This window comes from Oncorhynchus tshawytscha, linkage group LG08, assembly GCF_018296145.1.
Source record: "Oncorhynchus tshawytscha isolate Ot180627B linkage group LG08, Otsh_v2.0, whole genome shotgun sequence".
Lineage (NCBI taxonomy): Eukaryota > Metazoa > Chordata > Actinopteri > Salmoniformes > Salmonidae > Oncorhynchus > Oncorhynchus tshawytscha.
Window position 1 is genome coordinate 87,158,252 of NC_056436.1, and position 27,044 is coordinate 87,185,295.

Consider the following 27,044-nt stretch of genomic DNA (forward strand, 5'->3'; position numbering starts at 1 on the left):
AATGATTCAGCTAGCTGTTGTATACACGTTCTTCCATCAGCATCATTACATAGTGTACATAGTGTAGCCTATGGCAATGGACTGGGAAGGGGGAAATGGCGGAGATACAGGCTTTATAAGTCCTCCACAATGGTGGTAGTGAACAAGAGACTAAAATTGAGCAGAAAATAGGGTAGGTCTAGACGGTGAGCTCTCTTGAATTAAAGCTAAGCTTATTTTCCCATTATGCCCGTCAGTCTGAGCATCCAGGACACGTATCTGTTAACTGTTAGACAGAAAGCCTAGCTGGTGCTGTTGGAATGATCAATGAAAAGGAGGTCTACGTGGTCGGCCGCTCCCTATTGGTCGACAGACAGAGTATCCCGAGGAGAACCCTCCTACCCAGCGATCAGTCTGTGATAGCAGCTACGGTTCAGGCGATATTTGAATCAGCTGGGCAGTGGAACCTTGAGGAAACAAGTCATATTTGTAAAAAGGTAAGAAGATTTTTTTAATGATGTTTTCTGTGATATTTGTGTCTGGCGTCGATAGAAAGAAACAACGGGTTAGAGGTTGTATGGAAAACATATCTACATTTTAACAGGACGTTGTTATAGGACGTTGTTATAGGGATAGAGAGAAAAATAAGACTACAAGGCTACAAATATGTGTGTGTGTGATGTAACTGAGAAGTGTAAAAATATGTAAATTAATGATAATTTACATAAAAACGTTGAACTCAATCCGTTTAATGAAAGGCAGAAAGAGCAATTGTTGCATTTGATGAGAATATTGTACTCGACACATTATTTCCTTGAATGACCGTTCTCTATAAGGTGTAGTAGCCTAATAAGTATTATAATATTAACACATCGAAATTATTGATTTAAATCGTGTATTTGATTTTTTTTTAATCGATTTTTTTTATTTTTTATGTCGAATTCTACCCTGTAGACATATGCATATTTATTGACAAAATATATATTCTCCTTGGTGACCGTGATGAGAAAATATCGTGCATCAAGTTTTTTTCCCCCCTCCCCTTCCCCCACATATAGTAGTAGGGCTAGGCTATATTACAGGTAATGCGCTTGTTTAAAGAGGATACAAGTACATCAGATACGCGCTATTTCAAAGGCAACTTCCTGGCTTGTCCTCAGATCGCGTCGCCATCGAGAGTCATATTACCACAGTAATAATTCATGAGCGCGTGCACATTTAACCATTTCATTGAAAAATGTTGTCTCTCTCTCTCTCTCTCTCTCTCTCTCTCTCTCTCTCTCTCGCTCTCTCTCTCTCTCTCTGAATATTTCATGCCATTGGAGAAAAGGGGTAGGGAGATGGAGAGAAGAAAAAAAACGTGTTAAACGGTTTGAGGGAATAATGCATTTACTATAATTGCTGGTCTATGGCGGAGGGTTTGGCTATCACAGCCTATGGTGAAACGGGAGGGAGGTCGTTGCTTCTATCCGTCCCCATTCTTCCGTCGTCGCTTTAAATGACAGCCAAGACACAAAGTGACAGCTAGGGTATTAGAAAGAAAACAACTGAAGAGAAAAGGGGAAACAGTGAAAGCTATACTGAACAAAAATAAACGCGACATGCAACGTGTTGGTCCCACGTTTGATGAGCTGAAGTAAAAGAACCCAGAAAACGTTCTGTCACATTCTGTGCGCAAATTTACATCACTGTTAGTGAATATTTCTACTTTTCCAAGATAATCCATCCACCTGACAGTTGTGGCATATCAATAAGATTATTAAAACGCATGATCATTACACAAGTGCACCTTGTGCTGGGGACAATGTAACATTCATTTCTCTACCTTAAGTCGTCTTCAACATCTTTCTAGAGAATTTGTCAGTGAGTTCAACCGGCCTCACAACCGCGGACCACATGAAACCAGGCCACCGCGGTATCTCCGCATCCGGCTTCTCCACCTGGGGGATACTCTGAGATCAGTCACCCGGACAACGGATGAAACTGAGGAGAAATTCTGTCTGTAATAAAGCCCTTTTGTAGTGGAAAAATTCATTTTGATTGGCTGGGCCTGACTACAAAGTGGGTAGGCTTATCTCCTGGCACGCCCACCAATGGCTGCAACCCTGCCCAGGTTATGTAAAATCCATAGATTAAGGACTTAATGCATTTATTTCAATTGACTGATTTCCTAATATGAACTGTACCTCCGTAAAATTTGGGGAAATTGTTGCATGTTGTGTTTATACTTTAGTTCAGTTAAACTATTAACATCTTGACTTCTGTCAATGAATCAACCACAGTCAATTTAATTGATTTATTTTACCTTTATTTAACTGACGGCCTAGGAACAGTGGGTTAACTGCCTTGTTCAGGGGCAGAACGACAGATTTTTACCTTGTCAGCTCGGGGGTTTGAACTTGCAACCTTCCGGTTACTAGTCCAACGCTCTAACCACTAGGCTACCCTGCCGCCCCATAACCGAGTCATACCGAATAAAAATCGTTCAGAATACACCATTGAAACACACTCTTTCAGCACCACGGACAGTTATTTTTTTAGTCGGGAATTGCTATCCATCACCATGTAGGGTAAAATAACTACGGCTGGGCCTATAATACATACATAGTAATGATAATTCATGGTTCGTCTCTATGCAGAGCAATCAATCCGTCAAAACAATCATTATTTACCAGGTAATTAATAACACCACATAATTGTACCACATATTTGTGTATAATAACGCATGATAAACTTCTGACAATCAGTGCTGTAATGGATCTAATTTCCTTCTCTCCAGGACCATACCAAATAATTCATTAAACATGCTCTGTTTCAGGACCATGGACAGTGTATACATTTGAAGTCGATATGGGTAGCCGTTAGTATGTGACTAGTGCTAGGCCTACCACATTACTACGGTATACGACTATAGGCCGATACAATAGACTACATGGGACGTGATTCATGGTTCTGTGCATCTCTCCAGAGCTCCAGGACCAGGGTCGAGATGGATGTGTTCATGAAAGGGTTGTCCAAAGCTAAAGACGGCATGGCTATCGCCGCGGAGAAGACTAAGGAGGGAGCTGCGCTGGCGGCGGAAAAGACCAAGGAAGGCGCCATGTTTATCGGTAAGATCCGACCTTTAGAAACGTTAGACCGAAAGCAATCTGAATTGGATTATCCGGTCCCTGTGATATCCATGGCTTCAATGTAATGCATGCATATCACGAGTGGCTGCCAAGGCGAGCGAGTCGTGTTCAACAGAGATTGCTTGATGGATGCATATATAAATGCCTCGTAAAGCGACGCTATAGGTTCAAAGATAATGTATTTTTCCTTGATTGGTTGAAAAATGGGTGGGTCTTTTTTGTCATCTTTAGTAGGATGTTATGGCTTCTCTTTGAAGCGTGTCGTAGTGAAGCATAATTAATCCATCAATGCCAACAAGGCATTTTCTCTGTGCTATTGGTTCATTCTGTAGGCTACTGCAGACTACTTTGGGTTCATTTTGTAGGCCACTGTGGATTCATTCTGTTGGCTACTATTAGTTCATTCTGTAGGCTACTAAGGGTTCATTCTGTAGGCTACTAAGGGTTCATTCTGAAGGCTACTATGGGTTCATTCTGTAGGCTACTATGGGTTCATTCTGTAGGCTACTACGGGTTCATTCTGTAGGCTACTAAGGGTTCATTCTGTAGGCTACTAAGGGTTCATTCTGTAGGCTACTAAGGGTTCATTCTGTAGGCTACTAAGGGTTCATTCTGTAGGCTACTAAGGGTTCATTCTGTAGGCTACTAAGGGTTCATTCTGTAGGCTACTAAGGGTTCATTCTGTAGGCTACTAAGGGTTCATTCTGTAGGCTACTAAGGGTTCATTCTGTAGGCTACTAAGGGTTCATTCTGTAGGCTACTAAGGGTTCATTCTGTAGGCTACTAAGGGTTCATTCTGTAGGCTACTAAGGGTTCATTCTGTAGGCTACTATGGGTTCATTCTGTAGGCTACTAAGGGTTCATTCTGTAGGCTACTAAGGGTTCATTCTGTAGGCTACTAAGGGTTCATTCTGTAGGCTACTAAGGGTTCATTCTGTAGGCTACTAAGGGTTCATTCTGTAGGCTACTAAGGGTTCATTCTGTAGGCTACTAAGGGTTCATTCTGTAGGCTACTAAGGGTTCATTCTGTAGGCTACTAAGGGTTCATTCTGTAGGCTACTAAGGGTTCATTCTGTAGGCTACTAAGGGTTCATTCTGTAGGCTACTAAGGGTTCATTCTGTAGAGTGATATGGGTTCATTCTGCAGGCTACTGCAGACTACTGTGGGTTCATCTGTGGGCTACTATGGGTTAATTCTGCATGCTACTATTGGTTCTTTCTGCAGGTTACTGTGGGTTCATTCTGTAGAGTAATATGGGTCCATTCTGTAGATTTCTATGGGTTCATTCTGTAGGCTACTGTGGGTTCATTCTGCAGGTTATTATGGGTTAATTCTGCTGGCTACTATGGGTTCCTTCTGTAGGCCACTATGGGTTCATTCTGCAGGCTTCTGTGGGTTCATTCTGCAGGCTACTAAGGGTTCATTCTGTAGGCCACTATGGGTTCATTCTGTAGGTTACTGTGGGTTCATTCTGTAGGTTACTGTGGGTTCATTCTGTAGGCCACTATGGGTTCATTCTGTAGGCCACTATGGGTTCATTCTGTAGGTTACTGTGGGTTCATTCTGTAGGTTACTGTGGGTTCATTCTGTAGGTTACTGTGGGTTCATTCTGTAGGCTACTAAGGGTTCATTCTGTAGGCCACTATGGGTTCATTCTGCAGGCTACTATGGGTTCATTCTGTAGGTTACTGTGGGTTCATTCTGCAGGCTACTATGGGTTCATTCTGTAGGTTACTGTGGATTTTGCACTATGAATGTCTGGAAGTAGGTGGTTGGCAGTGGCAGTCTACATTATATGCAGGGCATTATGATATGGATATAATTTACAGGGAAAATATGCATATTGGCAAATTAAAAATATGTGCTCACAGATACAATCCATGACCAAGGGTATGTGGACACCTGCTCATCAAACATCTCATTTCAAAATATGGAGTTGGTCCCCCCTTTGTTGCTATAACAGCCTCCACTTTTCTGGGAAGTCTTTTCACTAGATGTTGGAACATTGCTGTGGGGTCTTGCTTTCATTCAGCCACAAACATTAGTGAGGTCGACCACTGATGTTGTGCGATTAGGCCTGGCTCGCAGTGTTCAAAGGGTCAGGGCTCTGTGCAGGCGAGTGAAGATCTCAACAAACCATTTCTGTATGGACCTTGCTTTGTGCACTGGGGCATTGTCATGCTGAAACAGAGAAGGCCTTCCCCAAACTGTTGCCACAAAGTTGGGAGCATAGAATAATCTAGAATGTCATTGTATGCTGTAGCATTAAGATTTCCCTCGAGCTGGAACTACGGGTTCTAGCCCAAACTATGAAAAACAGCCCCAGACCATTATTCCTCCTCCACCAAACTTTACAGTTGGCACTATGCATTCGGACAGGTAGCGCTCTCCTGGCTTCCACCAAACCCAGATTTGTCTATTGGACTGCCAGAAGCGTGATTCTTCGCTCCAGAGAACGCATTTCCACTGCTCCAGAGTCTAATGGCGGCGAGCTTTACACCACTCCAGCCGACGCTTGGCATTGCACATGGTGATGTAAGGCTAGTGTGCTGCTACTTGGCCATGGAAACCCATTTCATGAAGCTCCCAACGAACAGTTATTGTGCTGACGTTGCTTCCAGAGGCATTTTGGAACTTAGTAGTGAGTGTTGCAACTGAGGACAGATGGTTTTTATGGGCTATGCGCTTCAGCACTCGGCGGTACTGTTCTGTGAGCTTGTGTGGCCTACCACTTCGATGCTGAGCCGTTGTTGCTCCTAGATGTTTCCACTTCACAATAACAGATCTTACAGTTGACTGGGGCAGCTCTAGCATGGCAGAAATTTGACGGACTGACTTGTTAGAAAGATGGCATCCTATGACGGTGCCACGTTGAAAGTCACTGAGTTCTTCAGTAAGTCCATTCTACTGCCAATGTTTGTCTATGGAGATTGCGTGGCTGTGTGCTCGATTTTATACACCTGTCGGCAATGGGTGTGGTTGAAATAGCCGAATCCACTCATTTGAAGGCGTGTCCACATACTTTTGTCTGTATAGTGTATATTCAGTAATGACGTCACTGACGTTAGGTTTATACAAGGGGATTCAGATGTTGTAAATGACGACGGATGGTTTGCTGACGTGTGTGCCTGACTGAACATGCCCGATTGTAGAAGGTACATCAGTGAATCAATGTATTGATCAATTGAGCAATATTGTCCCCGTTGAGGAAGTCATGGTGACTATGGCCATCTACACTCTTAGAAAAAATGGTGCTAAGTCGAACAATATGGAGTTCTTCGGGTTTGTCCCCATAGGGCAATCCTTTTTGTTGCTGGGTAGAACCCTTTGCAAAGGGTTTAATCTAAAATCCTCTGTGTAGGGTTCTATCTGAAGCCCTCTGTGTAGGGTTCTATCTGAAGCCCTCTGTGTAGGGTTCTATCTGAAGCCCTCTGTGTAGGGTTCTATCTGAAGCCCTCTGTGTAGGGTTCTATCTGAAGCCCTCTGTGTAGGGTTCTATCTGAAGCCCTCTGTGTAGGGTTCTATCTGAAGCCCTCTGTAATAGGGTTCTATCTGAAGCCCTCTGTGTAGGGTTCCATCTGAAGCCCTCTGTGTAGGGTTCCATCTGAAGCTCTCTGTGTAGGGTTCCATCTGAAGCCCTCTGTGTAGGGTTCCATCTGAAGCCCTCTGTGTAGGGTTCTATCTGAAGCCCTCTGTGTAGGGTTCTATCTGAAGCCCTCTAGGGTTCTATCTGAAGCCCTCTGTGTAGGGTTCTATCTGAAGCCCTCTGTGTAGGGTTCTATCTGAAGCCCTCTGTGTAGGGTTCTATCTGAAGCCCTCTGTGTAGGGTTCTATCTGAAGCCCTCTGTGTAGGGTTCTATCTTAAACCCTCTATGTAGGGTTCTTCAAATAACCATTTTATCTTTGGAGGGTTCTTCCTAGAACACTCTATGAATGGTTCCACCAGCCTTATTAGCCTTTAAAATACAATTGTTTTATGACAATTAATTAAGTATATCATAAGGCCTTTATTTCAGGGCCTAGTTACACCCTAACACGGTGGTGTTAGGAAACTCCTGGTGTACAGGCCACATCAGGCCTGCAAGTCACATTATGCTGGCTTGCAAATTGATGTGTAATTCCTATTGGATTCTAACCAGAGTTAGGATATCCAACAAGTGAAATAGTAAATCATCCGCAACCTGCATCCAGAATAACTGCCAGGGTAGGAAAGATTGAATACTGAGACTACTTCAATCATCTAAACTAGAACGAACATCTCAGTAATGGGTGCAATAAATCCAATTACTAACAGATGAGTTTATAAAACTATATGTGATTCCTCTTTGTGTAGCATCAAATGAATCAACCAATCAATGTACATGCAAAAAACACAGATATTACAGTAAAAACAACAATTCTAAAAATGTCCCTGCAACAGAGCATGCTGGGAAATATTTTATATGGTTCTGTGTAGAACCCTTATTGCCTTCCAAATAATCATCCAAGAACCCTTTCTTCCAAAAACAGTTGTTATGATGTTAAAGGTTCTAGGTATAACATTTGGCCTTACAAAGAACCTTTGTCCTCCAAGAAGGGGTCTTCTGATGTTAAAGGTTCTAGGTATAACATTTTGCCTTACAAAGAACCTTTGTCTTCCAAGAAGGGTTCTTCTGATGAAAACAGTTCTTGGTAGAACCCTATCCTTCTGCAAAGAACCCTTTTGGAACCTTTTTTTTTTTACAATGGATACAGGGCCTCTAACCTTTTGTTACAAAGTGGAAATAAAACGTATTTAATTGTCTTTTTTTTTGTGTGTCAACGATCTACCCTAAATCATCTGCCATGTCAAAGAGAAATCTAAATGTGGATATTTTTAAAAGATGAATGAAAAATACAACTAATATAACTTGATTAGATCAAATATTCACCACATTGAGTCAATATTTGCCCATTATTATTTTCAAAATAACTTCAAACTCTGTCAAGATGTTGGGGATCATGACTAGACAGCAATCTTACCATAGATTCTCAAGCCGATTTAAGTAGAAACTGTATCTTGACCAGTCAGGAGGGGAGAGGAGGGAGGAGGAAGAAGAAAGGGTGAAGACATGAGGGAGGAGGGGTAAGGAACTGGAACAAGGGGTGAGGACATGGGTGGAGGTAGAGGGGAGGTATTAGAGCTAGGGGTTAGGGAGGAGGGGTGAGAGGATGGAGGAGGGGGAGGTACTGAACCAATGGTGAGAGGGGAGGGGTGAGGAACTGGAACAAGAGGTGAGGAGAGGGGGGAGGTAGAGGGGAGGAGGGGGGAGTATGGGTGAGGACAGCATACCTTATGTCACTGTATTTGGTGTAATGGTGACAGCTTGTGAGTCAGGGACACAGTGAGAGGCTGTCTCTAGGGGACCAGAGAGACAGTTACAGGTCTTTATGTCAGGGACACAGTGAGAGGCTGTCTCCAGAGGAACCGAGAGACAGTTACAGGCCTTTATGTCAGGGACACAGTGAGAGGCTGTCTCCAGGGGAACTGAGGGACAGTTACAGGCCTTTATGTCAGGGACACAGTGAGATGCTGTCTCCAGGGGACCAGAGGGACAGTTACAGGCCTTTATGTCATGGACACAATGAGAGACTGTCTCTAGGGGACCAGAGGGACAGTTACAGGGACACAGTGAGAGACTGTCTCCAGGGGACCAGAGGGACAGTTACAAGGACACAGTGAGAGACTGTCTCCAGGGGACCAGAGGGACAGTTACAGGGATACAGTGAGAGACTGTCTCCAGGGGACCAGAGGGACAGTTACAGGGACACAGTGAGAGACTGTCTCCAGGGGACCAGAGGGACAGTTACAGGGACACAGTGAGAGACTGTCTCCAGGGGACCAGAGGGACAGTTACAGGGACACAGTGAGAGACTGTCTCCAGGGGACCAGAGGGACAGTTACAGGGACACAGTGAGAGACTGTCTCCAGGGGAACTGTCAGGGGTCATGATAGATCAAGGGTCATGATAGTTAGGTCAGGGGTCATGATAGTTAGATCAGGGGTCATGATTGTTAGGTCAGGGGTCATGATAGTTTGGTCAGGGGTCATGATAGTTAGTCAGAGGTCATGATAGTTAGGTCAGGGATCATGATAGGTCATGGTCATGACAGAGACAAACTAGAACAGCTCTCTAATAATCACCTAAATGAACACTAGACAGTCAGGGAGCATCAGAAATTCCCAAAAAACTATGCATAGCATAACTGTTTTGCTCATGTTGACCGCGAGGAAATACAACTAATTATTATGTCCTGCATGGTCACGTCACAACAAATTGGCTTTAGTTCAGATGTTGACATCAGCGCTACAGTATCACAACAGTAAGATGCTTAGACTCCAAGTCACAGTTAGTCTGGATCAGATAATAAGACTGTGACCTGCTTCTGGTGCACAAACCAAACAGGATTAGACTGGATTAGACTGGATTAGACAGGATTAGACTGGATTAGACTGGATTAGACAGGATTAGACTGGATTAGACTGGTATATCAGGGGATGTGCACAAACCAAACAGGATTAGACTGGATTAGACTGGTATATCAGGGGATGTGCACAAACCAAACAGGATTAGACTGGATTAGACTGGATTAGACAGGATTAGACAGGATTAGACAGGATTAGACTGGTATATCAGGGGATGTGCACAAACCAAACAGGATTAGACTGGATTAGACTGGATTAGACTGGATTAGACTGGATTAGACAGGATTAGACTGGTATATCAGGGGATGTGCACAAACCAAACAGGATTAGACTGGATTAGACTGGATTAGACAGGATTAGACAGGATTAGACAGGATTAGACAGGATTAGACTGGATTAGACTGGATTAGACTGGTAAAGATATATAATGTTTTAGAGACAAACCAGGATATCGAACCAACAGGATTAGCACCACCACCCCCCCGAGCACCACCACCTTCCCAGCACCACCACCCCCTAGCACCACCACCCCCCAGCACCCCACCCCCCAGCACCACCACCACCTCTCCAGCACCACCACCACCCCCTAGCACCACCACCCCCAGCACCCCACCCCCCAGCACCACCACCACCCTCCAGCACCACCACCACCCCCCAGCACCACCCCCCAGCACCACCACCCCCAGCACCACCCCCCAGCACCACCACCCCCCAGCACTACCACTCCCCAGCACCACCACCCCCCAGCACCACCACTGGTGACACATGATGTGTGATAATGGAGGGATACTGTAGTATTTTAACGTGGTAACACATTATGCATGATAATGGTGGGGTAATGTATCATTTTAATGTGGTAACACACGATGTGTGATAATGGTGGGGTAATGTAGCATTGTAATCTGGTAACAGATATGTTGTTCTCCCTTTTCAGGCACCAAGGCCAAAGATGGTGTTGGTTCAGGTACGTTGACTGTTTACTGTTAAGTCTTTAGTTCAGATGTTGAACCAAACAGGAGTGTGTTAATGTGTGTGTGTGTGTTAGTAATGTGTGTGTGTGTTAATAATGTGTGTGTGTTAATAATGTGTGTGTGTTAATGTGTGTTTGTGTTAATAATGTGTGTGTGTTAATAATGTGTGTGTGTTAATAATGTGTGTGTGCTAATAATGTGTGTGTGTTAATAATGTGTGTGTGTTAATGTGTGTGTGTTAATAATGTGTGTGTGTGAGTGTTAATAATGTGTGTGTGTGTGTTAATAATGTGTGTGTGTTAATAATGTGTGTGTTAATCATGTGTGTGTGTTAATGTGTGTGTGTGTTAATGTGTGTGTGTGTGTTAATGTGTGTGTGTTAATGTGTGTGTGTGTTAATAATGTGTTAATAATGTGTGTTTGTGTTAATAATGTGTTAATAATGTGTGTGTGTGTTAATAATGTGTGTGTGTGTGTTAATAATGTGTGTGTGTTAATAATGTGTGTGTGTGTTAATAATGTGTGTGTGTTAATAATGTGTTTGTGTTAATAATGTGTGTGTGTGTTAATAATGTGTTAATAATGTGTGTTTGTGTTAATAATGTGTGTGTGTTAATGTGTGTGTGTGTTATTAATGTGTGTGTGTGTTTGTGTTAATAATGTATGTGTGTTAATAATGTGTGTGTGTGTTAATAATGTGTGTGTGTGTTGATAATGTGGGTCTTAATAATGTGTGTGTGTTAATGTGTGTGTGTGTTTGATGTGTATGTTAATGTGTGTGTGTTAATAATATGTGTGTGTTAATAATGTGTGTGTGTTAATGTGTGTGTGTGTTTGATGTGTGTGTTAATGTGTGTGTGTTAATAATGTATGTGTGTTAATAATGTGTGTTAATAATGTGTGTTAATAATGTGTGTGTGTTAATAATGTGTGTGTGTGTTAATAATGTGTGTGTGTTAATAAAGTGTGTTAATGTGTGTGTGTGTTAATAATGTGTGTGTGTGTTAATAATGTGTGTTAATAATGTGTGTTAATAATGTGTGTGTGTTAATGTGTGTGTGTTAATAATGTGTGTTAATAATGTGTGTTAATAATGTGTGTGTGTGTGTTAATAATGTGTGTGTGTGTGTGTTTGTGTTAATAATGTGTGTGTGTGTGTGTTAATGTGTGTGTGTGTGTGTGTGTGTGTGTGTGTGTGTGTGTGTGTGTGTGTGTGTGTGTGTGTGTGTGTGTGTGTGTGTGTGTGTGTGTGTGATGATGCAGCGAAGGACCTTGCTGGTGGAGCCATGGGGAATATCGCTGCTGCCACCGGCCTGGGGAAGAAGGACGAGTTCCCATCTGACATGAACGTACGACTAACACACACACACACACACACACACACACACACACACACACACACACACACGCACACGCACACACGCACACGCACACACACGCACACGCACACACGCACACGCACACACACGCACACGCACACGCACACACGCACACGCACACACACGCACACGCACACGCACACACGCACACACACACACACACACACACACACACACAGAAGAAGAAAAAAACGTCATTAATTGTTTTTTAAAGTGAAAATCAAATAAGCAGTTTCACATGTACGAAGACATTCCACATGTGAAAATCTCACTCTCACATGTCGAATTGCAAGTTCACATGTGAGGTTGAAATGATGTTATTTGCACGTGAAAAAAATGACCATGTTGTAGTAGCAATGTGTCCACTGGTGGAATTAGGTTGACCACAGCTAGAAAGCACCAATGTGGGACAAGGGAATGATTTTGTGGGACATTGACAGAACAGTGGACATAATCTTTTTTTTTTTGGGGGGCAAGTTTAATGGATCACATTGAAATGGTAACATAAACTCAGTGGCCAGTTAATTAGGAACATCACTCTCCGTTCACAAAAATGTTTCGCTCCTAAAGACTGTGATTCACCTGGCCGTAGCTGTATTTATTTTTATTTTCTTACATTTATTTTTTATTTAACTAGGCAAGTCAGTTAAGAACAAATTCTTATTTTCAATGACAGCCTAGGAACAGTGGGTTAACTGCCTGTTCAGGGGCAGAACGACAGATTTGTACCTTGTCAGCTCGGGGATTCGAACTTGCAACCTTTCGGTTACCAGTCCAACGCTCTAAACACTAGGCTACCCTGTATAAAGCCGGCCAGACGGGCATCGAGACATTCAGATACCGTTCGATGGAACGTTAGAACGGGGCAAAACGAGTGACCACTTTGAGCGTGGTACGATCGTCGGAGCCAGGCGCGGCGGTTTCAGTGTCTCAGAAACGTCCCGGGCGTCCTGGGCTTTTTCACGCACGACCGTGTCAATGGGTTATCGAGAATGATGCAACAAACAAACAAAACCATCCATTCAGTGGCAGTCCAGTGGGCGAAAACAAGTCATTGATGAGAGTTCGAAGGAGAACGGTGCAGCGTAACAGGCAGGCCACAAACAGGCCAACAACGGTGCAGCGTAACAGGCAGGCCACAAACAGGCCAACAACGGTGCAGTACAACAGTGGCATGCAGAACGGCAACAAGGGAACGCACAACTAGTCGATCCTTGTCACGGATGGGCTATTGCAGCAGACAACCACACCGATTTCCACTCCTATCGGCTAAAAACATTACCTGGTCTGATGAATCCCGGTTCCTGTTACGTCACGCTGATGGCAGAGTCCGGATTTGCCGTAAGCAGCATCAGTACATGGCCCCCATCCTGTCTAGTGTCTACGGTACAGGTTGGTGGTGGTGGGGGTTTCCTGGCACACGTTAGGTCCCTTGACACCAAAACTGAGCAATGTTTCCATGTAACGAAGAATTCAGGCTGTTCTGGAGGCAAAGGGTGGTCCAACTTGGTACTAGATGGGGTGTACCTAATAAACTGGCTGTTGTAGTTCTGCTGTGTAGTTCTGCTGTGTAGTTCTGTTGTGTAGTTCTGTTGTGTAGTTCTGTTGTGTAGTTCTGCTGTGTAGTTCTGCTGTGTAGTTCTATGTAGTTCTGCTGTGTAGTTCTGTGTAGTTATGTTGTGTAGTTCTGTGTAGTTCTGTTGTGTAGTTCTGTGTAGTTCTGTTGTGTAGTTCTGTGTAGTTCTGTTGTGTAGTTCTGTGTAGTTCTGTTGTGTAGTTCTGTTGTGTAGTTCTGCTGTGTAGTTCTGTGTAGTTCTGTTGTGTAGTTCTGCTGTGTAGTTCTGTGTAGTTCTGTTGTGTAGTTCTGTGTAGTTCTGTTGTGTAGTTCTGCTGTGTAGTTCTGCTGTGTAGTTCTGTTGTGTAGTTCTGTGTAGTTCTGTTGTGTAGTTCTGCTGTGTAGTTCTGCTGTGTAGTTCTGTGTAGTTCTGTGTAGTTCTGCTGTGTAGTTCTGCTGTGTAGTTCTGCTGTGTAGTTCTGCTGTGTAGTTCTGTGTAGTTCTGTGTAGTTCTGCTGTGTAGTTCTGCTGTGTAGTTCTGCTGTGTAGTTCTGCTGTGTAGTTCTGTGTAGTTCTGTTGTGTAGTTCTGCTGTGTAGTTCTGTTGTGTAGTTCTGCTGTGTAGTTCTGCTGTGTAGTTCTGTTGTGTAGTTCTGCTGTGTAGTTCTGCTGTGTAGTTCTGTGTAGTTCTGTGTAGTTCAGTGTAGTTCTGTGTAGTTCTGTGTAGTTCTGCTGTGTAGTTCTGCTGTGTAGTTCTGTGTAGTTCTGTTGTGTAGTTCTGCTGTGTAGTTCTGCTGTGTAGTTCTGTGTAGTTCTGTTGTGTAGTTCTGTGTAGTTCTGTTGTGTAGTTCTGCTGTGTAGTTCTGTTGTGTAGTTCTGTTGTGTAGTTCTGTTGAGTAGTTCTGTTGTGTAGTTCTGCTGTGTAGTTCTGCTGTGTAGTTCTGTTGTGTAGTTCTGTGTAGTTCTGTGTAGTTCTGTTGTGTAGTTCTGCTGTGTAGTTCTGTGTAGTTCTGCTGTGTAGTTCTGCTGTGTAGTTCTGCTGTGTAGTTCTGTTGTGTAGTTCTGTGTAGTTCTGTTGTGTAGTTCTGTTGTGCAGTTCTGCTGTGTAGTTCTGTGTAGTTCTGTTGTGTAGTTCTGTGTAGTTCTGTTGTGTAGTTCTGTTGTGTAGTTCTGCTGTGTAGTTCTGCTGTGTAGTTCTGCTGTGTAGTTCTGCTGTGTAGTTCTGTTGTGTAGTTCTGTTGTGTAGTTCTGTTGTGTAGTTCTGCTGTGTAGTTCTGCTGTGTAGTTCTGTGTAGTTCTGCTGTGTAGTTCTGCTGTGTAGTTCTGCTGTGTAGTTCTGTTGTGTAGTTCTGTTGTGTAGTTCTGCTGTGTAGTTCTGTGTAGTTCTGCTGTGTAGTTCTGCTGTGTAGTTCTGTGTAGTTCTGTTGTGTAGTTCTGTGTAGTTCTGTTGTGTAGTTCTGTTGTGTAGTTCTGTTGTGTAGTTCTGTTGTGTAGTTCTGCTGTGTAGTTCTGCTGTGTAGTTCTGTTGTGTAGTTCTGTTGTGTAGTTCTGTTGTGTAGTTCTGCTGTGTAGTTCTGTTGTGTAGTTCTGTTGTGTAGTTCTGTGTAGTTCTGCTGTGTAGTTCTGCTGTGTAGTTCTGTGTAGTTCTGTTGTGTAGTTCTGTGTAGTTCTGTTGTGTAGTTCTGTTGTGTAGTTCTGTTGTGTAGTTTTGTTGTGTAGTTCTGTTGTGTAGTTCTGTGTAGTTCTGTTGTGTAGTTCTGTTGTGTAGTTCTGTGTAGTTCTGCTGTGTAGTTCTGCTGTGTAGTTCTGTTGTGTAGTTCTGTTGTGTAGTTCTGTTGTGTAGTTCTGCTGTGTAGTTCTGCTTTGTTGTTCTGCTGTGTAGTTCTGTTGTGTAGTTCTGTGTAGTTATGTTGTGTAGTTCTGCTGTGTAGTTCTGCTGTGTAGTTCTGCTGTGTAGTTCTGCTGTGTAGTTCTGCTGTGTAGTTCTGTGTAGTTCTGCTGTGTAGTTCTGCTGTGTAGTTCTGTGTAGTTCTGCTGTGTAGTTCTGTGTAGTTCTGCTGTGTAGTTCTGCTGTGTAGTTCTGTGTAGTTCTGCTGTGTAGTTCTGTGTAGTTCTGTTGTGTAGTTCTGTTGTGTAGTTCTGCTGTGTAGTTCTGTTGTGTAGTTCTGCTGTGTAGTTCTGTTGTGTAGTTCTGCTGTGTAGTTCTGCTGTGTAGTTCTGTGTAGTTCTGTTGTGTAGTTCTGTGTAGTTCTGTGTAGTTCTGTGTAGTTCTGCTGTATGAAGGTCACTGCCTGTTAAAGAGGCAAACCGTAGTTACTACATCCGTTTAGAAATGCATTACATCTACCCATTGATTCTTGAAGAATGTAATGCCTCATGAGCTTAATTAAACTCTCATACCCCATAAGAAACCAGAATATATAAGTTTGTTTTATTCCAATGTTTGTAAATATAAACAAATACTGTATAGCCTCGAAACATGGTTAACCCACTCGAGTTGATGTCCGTGCCCACCGCGCAAATCTAATTAGCATAATAAAAAATGTCCCCATCAAAATTGGTCAGTTGAAGCTAGAGATATCTGGGTCTCAATCCACCGCATGTCCCACTCCCACGTCTGTGGTGAAAGGTGGCAGAGATAGAGTGGTGTTTACCAGGACCATGAGCCATCTGTGGTGAAAGGTGGCAGAGATAGAGTGGTGTTTACCAGGACCATGAGCCATCTGTGGTGAAAGGTGGCAGAGATAGAGTGGTGTTTACCAGGACCATGAGCCATCTGTGGTGAAAGGTGGCAGAGATAGAGTGGTGTTTACCAGGACCATGAGCCATCTGTGGTGAAAGGTGACAGAGATAGAGCTGTGTTTATCAGGACCATGAGCCATCTGTGGTGAAAGGTGACAGAGGTAGAGCTGTGTTTATCAGGACCATGAGCCATCTGTGGTGAAAGGTGACAGAGGTAGAGCTGTGTTTATCAGGACCATGAGCCATCTGTGGTGAAAGGTGACAGAGATAGAGCTGTGTTTACTAGGACCATGAGCCATCTGTGGTGAAAGGTGACAGAGATAGAGCTGTGTTTATCAGGACCATGAGCCATCTGTGGTGAAAGGTGACAGAGGTAGAGCTGTGTTTATCAGGACCATGAGCCATCTGTGGTGAAAGGAGACATAGATAGAGCTGTGTTTACTAGGACCATGAGCCATCCCGAAAATCGGTCTTCTCACAAAATCGTCTGTAGCGTTCGAACGGTTTGACCCATAAACTATTATGACCCCTCGAAGGAAAGATGAGACTCTCACCAACAGATGTCAGTTGTTTTGCTCTTCTGGGTAAAAACATGTATCATTCTGATATCGTGGATGGTCAGTCCTTGCATCCGTAGCGTAGTCTATGAATTTGAGAGTGGTTTCATTGCTCCATCCCCATCAGCTTTTTCCAGAAAACTGTGGCGGGGAGGACACTTATAATGTTTCATTTAAGGATTGCTGCTTTAAACCCCTGTAATAGAGTCATCGTGTTATTATGTGGTGTAATCCTCTAGTGAGTGAGTTACTTTACTACCCTTAAAGCAGTCGGGGACAAAATTATTAGTTTTGCAAACAAAAAAAAGAATGCTATTGAAAGCAAAACATGAACCCCAAAAATATTGATATGAAAACAAAGTATTGCAAGGAAATAATTTCAAAAAACACAAAAATCTCATTAATTGAAAATGGAGGCAAAAAAAATGCCTGTGATTGTTTTTTTCTCTGGATAATGCGATACCAAAAAAGCCTCCCTTTCCTTATGTTACCCTGGTCTTTAGTAATGTTACCCTGGTCTTGGGTAATGTTACCCTGGTCTTGGGTAATGTTACCCTGGTCTTGGGTAATGTTACCCTGGTCTTTAGTAATGTTACCCTGGTCTTGGGTAATGTTACCCTGGTCTTGGGTAATGTTACCCTGGTCTTTAGTAATGTTACCCTGGTCTTGGGTAATGTTACCCTGGTCTTGGGTAATGTTACCCTGGTCTTGGGTAATGTTACCCTGGTCTTTGGTAATGTTACCCTGGTCTTTTGTAATGTTATCCTGGTCTTTGGTAATGTTACCCTGGTCTTTGGTAATGTTACCCTGGTCTTTGGTAATGTTACCCTGGTCTTTGGTAATGTTACCCTGGTCTTTGTTAATGTTACCCTGGTCTTTGGTAATGTTACCCTGGTCTTTGGTAATGTTACCCTGGTCTTTGGTTATGCTGCCTTTTCTCCAGTTGCAAGTTTTGGCACATTTATTCCTGCAACATAGTACCCTTCATTCCACTGCTGGTTTGCGTCTGAAGCTAAGCAGGGTTGGTCCTGGTCGAAGGAGGGTTGGTCCCGGTCTAAGCAGGGTTCGTCCTGGTCGAAGCAGGATTGGTCCTGGTCGAAGGAGGGTTGGTCCTGGTCGAAGCAGGGTTGGTCCCGGTCGAAGCAGGGTTGGTCCCGGTCGAAGCAGGGTTGGTCCCGGTCGAAGCAGGGTTGGTCCTGGTCGAAGCAGGGTTGGTCCCAGGGTTGGTCCCGGTCGAAGCAGGGTTGGTCCCGGTCGAAGCAGGGTTGGTCCTGGTCGAAGGAGGGTTGGTCCTGGTCGAAGCAGGGTTGGTCCCGGTCGAAGCAGGGTTGGTCCTGGTCGGTCCCTGGACTGGATGTAGCTGGAAATGGTGTAAAATAAACGTGTGGGGATATTTTCTTTCAGAAGGGAAAAACACATGAGAAATGTACACGTAGAAATGTCACACATGTCTAAAAAACACTGATAATAATAACATATTTTTTTGAATTCATGTGTTTTTTGTTGTTGTAAGCGTTGTTCTGAAAAGAGAGATTTCATTATGTGCTCAACAGTGACAGACAGACAACTGAAGGATCTGGATAGAGAAAAGAGACTGTTTCTAGTCTAACAGTCTAGTCTAACAGTCTAGTCTAACAGTCTAGTCTAACAGTGACAGACATTCTCCTGGGTTTAGTGGGACTACAGCAGAGAGAGGCAGTTCTCAGCAGACACCCGGAAAAACACTACACACACAAAAGGACTTAGACGCCATAGAAACTGTGCAGTCAGTTAGTCAGTCAGCCAGCCAGTCAGTTAGCCAGTCAGCTAGTCAGCTAGTCAGTTAGCCAGTCAGCTAGTCAGCCAGTCAGCCAGTCAGTCAGCCAGTCAGCTAGTCAGCCAGTCAGCCAGTCAGCCAGTCAGCTAGTCAGCTAGTCAGCCAGTCAGTCAGTCAGCTAGTCAGCTAGTCAGTCAGTCAGCTAGTCAGCTAGTCAGCCAGTCAGCCAGTCAGCTAGTCAGTCAGTCAGCCAGTCAGCTAGTCAGCCAGTCAGTCAGTCAGCTAGTCAGTCAGTCAGCCAGCTACAGCCAGTCAACCAGGACAGGTGAAGTGTAATAAACCCTTCTCTAGGACTATCAACCTCTCCTCTCCTCTCCCCCTCCTCTCCTCTCATTCCCCCTCCTCTCCTCTCATTCCTCTCCTCTCCTCTCCTCTCCTCTCCTCTCCTCTCCTCTCCTCTCCTCTCCTCTCCTCTCCTCTCCTCTCCTCTCCTCTCCTCTCCTCTCCTCTCCTCTCCTCTCCCTCCTCCTCTCCTCTCCTCTCCTCTCCTCTCCTCTCCTCTCCCTCTCCTCTCCTCTCTCCTCTCCTCTCCTCTCCTCTCCTCTCCTCTCCTCTCCTGTCCTATCCTATCCTTTCCTCTCATCCCCCTCCTCTCATCCCCCTCCTCTCCTCTCCTCTCCTCTCATTCCCCCTCCTCTCTTCTCCTATCCTCTCCTCTCTTCTCCTATCCTTTCCTCTCATCCCCCTCTCATCCCCTCTCCTATCCCCTCCCCTCTTTACCCCCATCCGCTCTCCTCTCTTCCCCTTTCCTCTCCTCCCCCAGCTGCTTTGCTCCTAGGCAACCTTGTCCAATGTCATTACTCTCTATGGGTTGCACTATCAATTAAAACACACAGGTGGCCACCGGGGTAGGTGTGGGTGTGTGGGGGGAAGAGGTTGTGCCTGTTCCTTCAGAGATGGTGGGGGTTGATTGCTTTTCTATTTGACATGGTGACTAGCTGTCACACTAAAACCCCCAGAACACATTCACATGACACCTTGTTTCCAGGGTGAATCCACTTTATTTGAGCTACAGTATCTCTCTCCATAGGATGCTTCATCTTGACCAATCATACTCTATATCACTGTTGTGATACAACGACAACCTGTCACATCAAGCCTTGTTTATGTCATACTGTTATCTGAAAACCCCTGCATTACTAGTATATAGATTATCACCAGCCCCTATATCACTATAGACTATCACCAGCCCCTATATCACTATAGACTATCACCAGCCCCTATATCACTATAGACTATCACCAGCCCCTATATCACTATAGACTATCACCAACCCCTATATCACTAGACTATCACCAGCCCCTATATCACTATAGACTATCACCAGCCCCTATATCACTATAGACTATCACTGCATGGCCCCCAGTATATAGTCTCCACATTGACTCGGTACTGGTACCCTCTGTATATAGCCTCCACACTGACTCGGTACCGGTACCCCCTGTATATAGCCTCCACATTGACTCTGTACCAGTACCCCCTGTATATAGCCTCCACATTGACTCTGTACCGTAACACCCTGTATATAGCCTCCACATTGACTCTGTACCGTAACACCCTGTATATAGCCTCACTACTGTTATTTTACTGCTGCTCATTAATTAGTATTATTTTGTACTTATATATTTTTACTTAACACTTGTTTTTATTAGAACTGCATTGTTGGTTAAGAACTTCTAAGTAAGCATTTCATTTCATGTGCAGAACAGCTGGCAGGCATATTCACGGTCATTTTCAACCTCTCCTTGTCCCAGTTTGTAATCCCCACATGTCTCAAGGTAACCACCATCATTCCTGTTCCCAAGAACTCTAAGGCTACCCTGCACAAAGACACTGAAGCAGCAAACTTTGTGGAAATTAATATTTGTGTCATTCTCAAAACTTTTGGCCACGACTGTACTTGTGCACCTGACAATAAAACATACATTTTGAAACTCTATCTACTAGAAACTCAGTGACAATATGGACACAGATATAAAAATAATTATAATATATATATGAATACATTTCTTAAAAGATATTCAAAGTTATGATAGACTGAGATAGATTTCATGTTAATTACTAAAATGACTGAAGATTCCATGTACCTTGGTGATCTACCAGTAGCTTTCAGACCCCTACGGCATGACCTGTCCTCTGGGTACGTCTCTTAGTGTAGGATACTGGGGGGTGACCTGTCCTTAGTGTAGGATCTGGGGGTGACCTGTCCTCTGGGTACATCTTAGTGTAGGATACTGGGGGTGACCTGTCCTCTGGGTACATCTATTAGTGTAGGATACTGGGGGTGACCTGTCCTCTGGGTACATCTATTAGTGTAGGATACTGGGGGGTGACCTGTCCTCTGGGTACATCTATTAGTGTAGGATTCTGGGGGGTTAGCCCCTATGCTACTATACGTGTTTCCATCAGATCTGTGCCAGGGTTGGGGACCATTCCGTTTCAGTTCCAGTCAATTCAGAAAGTTAACCAAATTCAAAATTATCTTCGTTGACAAGCATGGAAGACAAGTGAAATTGTCATTTCAGTGTATTTCCTGAATTGAAATGGAATTGACTCCAACCCTGGTCTGTGCATCGTTATCGCATTATCATCAAGTGTACATTACTTACACTGCGTTTCCTGTCTTCTGTACCGGACTATCTAGCATCTCTAAAAAATATTTTTTTTAAAATTGTGTTCTGGTGAAATAGGACGTGTTGTTCGTTTTGTTTTACAATTTTATGTTTGTCCACAGCCTGAGGAGTATAGGCAGGAGGCCATGGAAGGAGAGACACAAAGAGATCATCTGGAAGGAGAGACATATGACGAGAACCAGCAGGTAAGAGGGATAACACACACGCACGCACACGCACACACGCACACACGCACACACACACACACACACACACACACGCACACACGCAGACACACACACACACACACACACCTCGTCACCTCTAAACTCAAGCAACATTATTTTCTGCTAACTTATTTGACTAAAATTGAAGGACTTCTGACATCATGTTATGATCTTAGTCAGATAGGACTGTACTACGCAGCAGAGGAAATGACTCAGCTTTTAAATGTTAGTGATCAAATTAGTGATAGTCGAGCCCTACCCGTACCCGTACCCTAGTTATTGATGAGAAAACAGACCCTACCCGTACCCTAGTTATTGATGAGAAAACAGACCCTACCCGTACCCTAGTTATTGATGAGAAAACAGACCCTACCCGTACCCTAGTTATTGATGAGAAAACAGGACCTACACGGCCCTAGTTATTGATGAGAAAACAGACCCTACCCGTACCCTAGTTATTGATGAGAAAACAGACCCTACCCGTACCCTAGTTATTGATGAGAAAACAGGACCTACATGGCCCTAGATATTGATGAGAAAACAGGCCCTACACGGCCCTATGACCATGTGTCTAGGCCCTGTCGGGTCAGGTTGGGTTAAGCTCAAACGCTTACACACGCAGACACACGCACACACACACACACGAGTTACTGTCTTTAATATAACGTTTTACTGTCTTTAATATAACGAGTTACTGTCTTAAATATTGTCCTATTATTACTGCTACTTTTTCTAGTAACGTGCCCGCTACTTACAGAAAACGTTTCCTGTCCGAGCGAGATGTTTCCGTGATCCACTTCACATCTTCACTTGTTTCCTCATTTGGTTATCGAGCGAACGGAGAATAGCTGTTTAGAGGATGTCATGACAGACGTCCATGTAAATGGAATGAGGATGTACCTCTGATCTCTTCTGTGATAGCAAAGACCGTTAGTGATTCAGTGTCTAGTGGGAAGTGTGTTCTCTACCCATCTCTATTCCAGTGGTTTAAAAAGTTTCCCATCGCCGGGATGGCCAGCAGGACTGACCGGTCAACGTGACATTTTGGACAATAGACAATCTGCATCAAATAGCCGTGTCTACTCTTAATAATGTTATCTATTTGTGTAGATATGCATTATCAGAACACATTTTTTTTTTAAACAGGCTTTCAATTTCATGAATCATGATTAGTGTACAACGGTTGCAGTGTTCGGTATTATCAATTGGGACCACGTTTGTGCTTCAAGCCAAAGGAGCAGACAGGAAATTGTTGATTTTGATGGTTTACATTCAAATAAAATGAAATGTTATTGGTCACATATACATATTTAGCAGATGTTACTGCAGGTGTACAGTTCCTAGCTCCATCAGTACAGTAGTATTTAACAATGCAGTAATATCTAACAATTTCACAACAATACACACATCTGAAGTGGAATTAAGAATATATAAATATTTGGATGAGCGATGTCAGAACAGCATAGACTAAAATACATTAGAATAGAATAGAATACAGTATATACATATGAAATGAGTAATGCAAAATATGTAAACATTATAAAAGTGTTCAATTATTAAAGTGGCCAGTGATTTCAAGTCCATGTATATAGGGAAGCAGTCTCTCTGTGTTAGTGATGGCTGTTTAACCAGTTGGATTTAGGGGGCGCTATTTTAATTTTTGGATGAAAAACGTTCCCGTTTTAAACAAGATAGGTACATCTTTTACAGTTAGGAGACATATCTGTTTTCATTCTATGGAGTCTCAAAGGAGTATAATAAAATTTGTACAAAAATTTGTAATTAGATTCTTTCATTTTTACACTGGTAGAGGAGCAGTATACCCTGTCGCAAACCTCCGCCCATAACTCATCACTGATAGTCAGACCAAGGTCCTTTTCCCAGATTATTTTCAAAGGAGTAAAGGAGGAGCTTCCTTTCTCAGAAAGGAGTCTATAAATGTAAGATATTTTGCCTTTAATGGATTGTGCTGTGACAAGAAGGGTTTCAACTTCATTCAACTGAGTTCTAAACCTCCTCTTGGAGGTGAATGAGGAAATTACATGTCTAATTTGAAGATATTTTTAAAAATGGGATAAGGTAACTTGCCCTGGGGCGTGCGAACAAAGGATCCAATTCGGTAAAGTCTTATTTCTGGTCGTAATGCCGGTGAGTTATCGCCACTCTGATATCCCAAAGTTATTTACGGCTGTATGATGTAAGAAATACAAAAAAAAAAAACACAACAAAAATAAATAAATGCTGCAAATTTGCTTTGGAGCAAGAAGCAAAGCTGCCATGTCTGTCGGGACCATCTTGTTTTATATATCGAGTAATATGGAATAAACTACTTTTGTTACAAATCATATGGAATAAACTACCTTTTCAAGTAACGAATCCCAACACTACACACGCACACACACGCACTTACAGTTCTACTGGAATCTAACCAGTAGAACTGGGGAATCTAACCAGTAGAACTGGGGAATCTAACCAGTAGAACTGGGGAATCTAACCAGTAGAACTGGGGAATCTAACCAGTAGAACTGGGGAATCTAACCAGTAGAACTGGGGAATCTAACCAGTAGAACTGGGGAAACTAACCAGTAGAACTGGAGAATCTAACCAGTAGAACTGGGGAATCTAACAGGTAGAACTGGGGAATCTAACCAGTAGAAAATGAGAATCTAACCAGTAGAACTGGGGAATCTAACCAGTAGAACTAAGGAATCTAACAAGTAGAACTGGGGAATCTAACCAGTAGAAAATGAGAATCTAACCAGTAGAACTGGGGAATCTAACCAGTAGAATATGAGAATCTAACCAGTAGAACTGGGGAAACTAACCAGTAGAGGAGAATCTAACGAGTAGAACTGGGGAATCTAACCAGTAGAACTGGGGAATCTAACCAGTATAACTGGGGAATCTAACCAGTAGAACTGGGGAATCTAACCAGTAGAACTGGGGGATCTAACCAGTAGAACTGGGGAATCTAACCAGTAGAACTGGGGAATCTAACCAGTAGAACTGGGGAATCTAACCAGTAGAACTGGGGAATCTAACCAATAGAACTGGGGAATCTAACCAGTAGAAATATGGAATCTAACCAGTAGAACTGGGGAATATAACCAGTAGAACTGGGGAATCTAACCAGTAGAACTGGGGAATCTAACCAGTAGAACTGGGGAATCTAACCAGTAGAACAGGGGAATCTAACCAGTAGAACTGGGGAATCTAACCAGTAGAACTGGGGAATCTAACCAGTAGAACTGGGGAATCTAACCAGTAGAACTGGGGAATCTAACCAGTAGAGGGGAATCTAAACAGTAGAACTGGGGAATCTAACCAGTAGAACTGGGGAAACTAACCAGTAGAGGGGAATCTAACTAGTAGAACTGGGGAATCTAACCAGTAGAACTGGGGAATCTAACCAGTAGAACTGGGGAAACGAACCAGTAGAACTGGGGAATCTAACCAGTAGAACTAGGGAATCTAACAAGTAGAAATATGAAATCTAACCAGTAGAACTGGGGAATCTAACCAGTAGAATTGGGGAATCTAACCAGTAGAACTGGAGAATCTAACCAGTAGAACTGGGGAATCTAACCAGTAGAACTGGGGAATCTAACCAGTAGAACTGGGGAATCTAACCAGTAGAACTGGGGAATCTAACCAGTAGAACTGGGGAATCTAACCAGTAGAACTGGGGGAATAACCTAACCAGTAGAACTGGGGAATCTAACCAGTAGAACTGGGGAATCTAACCAGTAGAACTGGGGAATCTAACCAGTAGAACTCGGGAATCTAACCAGTAGAACTGGGGAATCTAACCAGTAGAAATGTGGAATCTAACCAGTAGAACTGGGGAATCTAACCAGTAGAACTGGGGAATCTAACCAGTAGAACTGGGGAATCTAACCAGTAGAACTCGGGAATCTAACCAGTAGAACTGGGGAATCTAACCAGTAGAACTGGGGAAACTAGAACTGGGGAAAACCAGTAGAACTGGGGAATCTAACCAGTAGAACTGGGGAATCTAACCAGTAGAACTGGGGAATCTAACCAGTGGAACTGGGGAATCTAACCAGTAGAACTGGGGAATCTAACCAGTAGAACTGGGGAATCTAACCAGTAGAACTGGGGAATCTAACAGTAGAACTGGGGAATAGAACCAGTAGAACTGGGAATCTAACCAGTAGAACTGGGGAATCTAACCAGTAGAACTGGGGAATCTAACCAGTAGAACTAACCAGGGGAATCTAACCAGTAGAACTGGGGAATCTAACCAGTAGAACTGGGGAATCTAACCAGTAGAAGAACTAGTAGGGAATCTAACAGTAGAACTGGGGAATCTAACCAGTAGAAGAATCTAACCAGTAGAACTGGGGAATCTAACCAGTAGAACTGGAGAATCTAACCAGTAGAACTGGGGAATCTAACCAGTAGAACTGGGGAAATCTAACCAGTAGAACTGGGGAATCTAACCAGGAGAATCTAACCAGTAGAACTGGGGAATCTAACCAGTAGAACTGGGGAATCTAACCAGTAGAACTGGGGAATCTAACCAGTAGAACTGGGGAATCTAACCAGTAGAACTGGGGAATCTAACCAGTAGAACTGGGGAATCTAACCAGTAGAACTGGGGAATCTAACCAGTAGAAATATGGAATCTAACCAGTAGAACTGGGGAATCTAACCAGTAGAACTGGGGAATCTAACCAGTAGAACTGGGGAATCTAACCAGTAGAACTGGGGAATCTAACCAGTAGAACTGGGGAATCTAACCAGTAGAACTGGGGAATCTAACCAGTAGAACTGGGGAATCTAACCAGTAGAACTGGGGGGGAATCTAACCAGTAGAACTGGGGAATCTAACCAGTAGAACTGGGGAATCTAACCAGGGGAATCTAACCAGTAGAACTGGGGAATCTAACCAGTAGAACTGGGGAATCTAACCAGTAGAACTGGGGAATCTAACCAGTAGAACTGGGGAATCTAACCAGTAGAACTGGGGAATCTAACCAGTAGAACTAGGGGAATCTAACCAGTAGAACTGGGGAATCTAACCAGTAGAACTGGGGAATCTAACAGTAGAACTGGGGAATCTAACCAGTAGAACTGGGGAATCTAACCAGTAGAACTAACCAGTAGGGGAATCTAACCAGTAGAACTGGGGAATCTAACCAGTAGAACTGGGGAATCTAACCAGTAGAACTGGGGAATCTAACCAGTAGAACTGGGGAATCTAACCAGTAGAACTGGGGAATCTAACCAGTAGAACTGGGGAATCTAACCAGTAGAACTGGGGAAACTAACCAGTAGAGGAGAATCTAACGAGTAGAACTGGGGAATCTAACCAGTAGAACTGGGGAATCTAACCAGTAGAACTGGGGAATCTAACTAGTAGAACTGGGGAATCTAACCAGTAGAACTGGGGAATCTAACCAGTAGAACTGGGGAATCTAACAGTAGAACTGGGGAATCTAACCAGTAGAAAATTTGAATCTAACCAGTAGAACTGGGAATCTAACCAGTAGAACTAACCAGTAGGGGAATCTAACCAGTAGAACTGGGGAATCTAACCAGTAGAACTGGGGAATCTAACCAGTAGAACTGGGGAAACTAACCAGTAGAAGGAGAATCTAACCAGT

The 27,044-nt window shown here is 43.4% G+C and overlaps 1 protein-coding gene across 2 annotated transcripts in view; it reads left to right on the forward strand.

Moving 5' to 3' along the window:
* The first annotated feature begins 284 nt into the window (after positions 1-284).
* LOC121846956 (beta-synuclein-like) overlaps positions 285-27,044 on the forward strand; it is a 37,768-nt gene continuing 11,008 nt past the window's right edge. For both annotated transcript variants that reach the window (XM_042326146.1, XM_042326147.1), the window contains exons 1-5: positions 285-476; positions 2,948-3,089; positions 10,491-10,520; positions 11,791-11,876; positions 21,310-21,393. In XM_042326146.1, the coding sequence (XP_042182080.1) occupies positions 300-476; positions 2,948-3,089; positions 10,491-10,520; positions 11,791-11,876; positions 21,310-21,393 (519 nt within the window). In that variant the 5' untranslated portion in view covers positions 285-299. The remainder of the gene's footprint in view (positions 477-2,947; positions 3,090-10,490; positions 10,521-11,790; positions 11,877-21,309; positions 21,394-27,044) is intronic.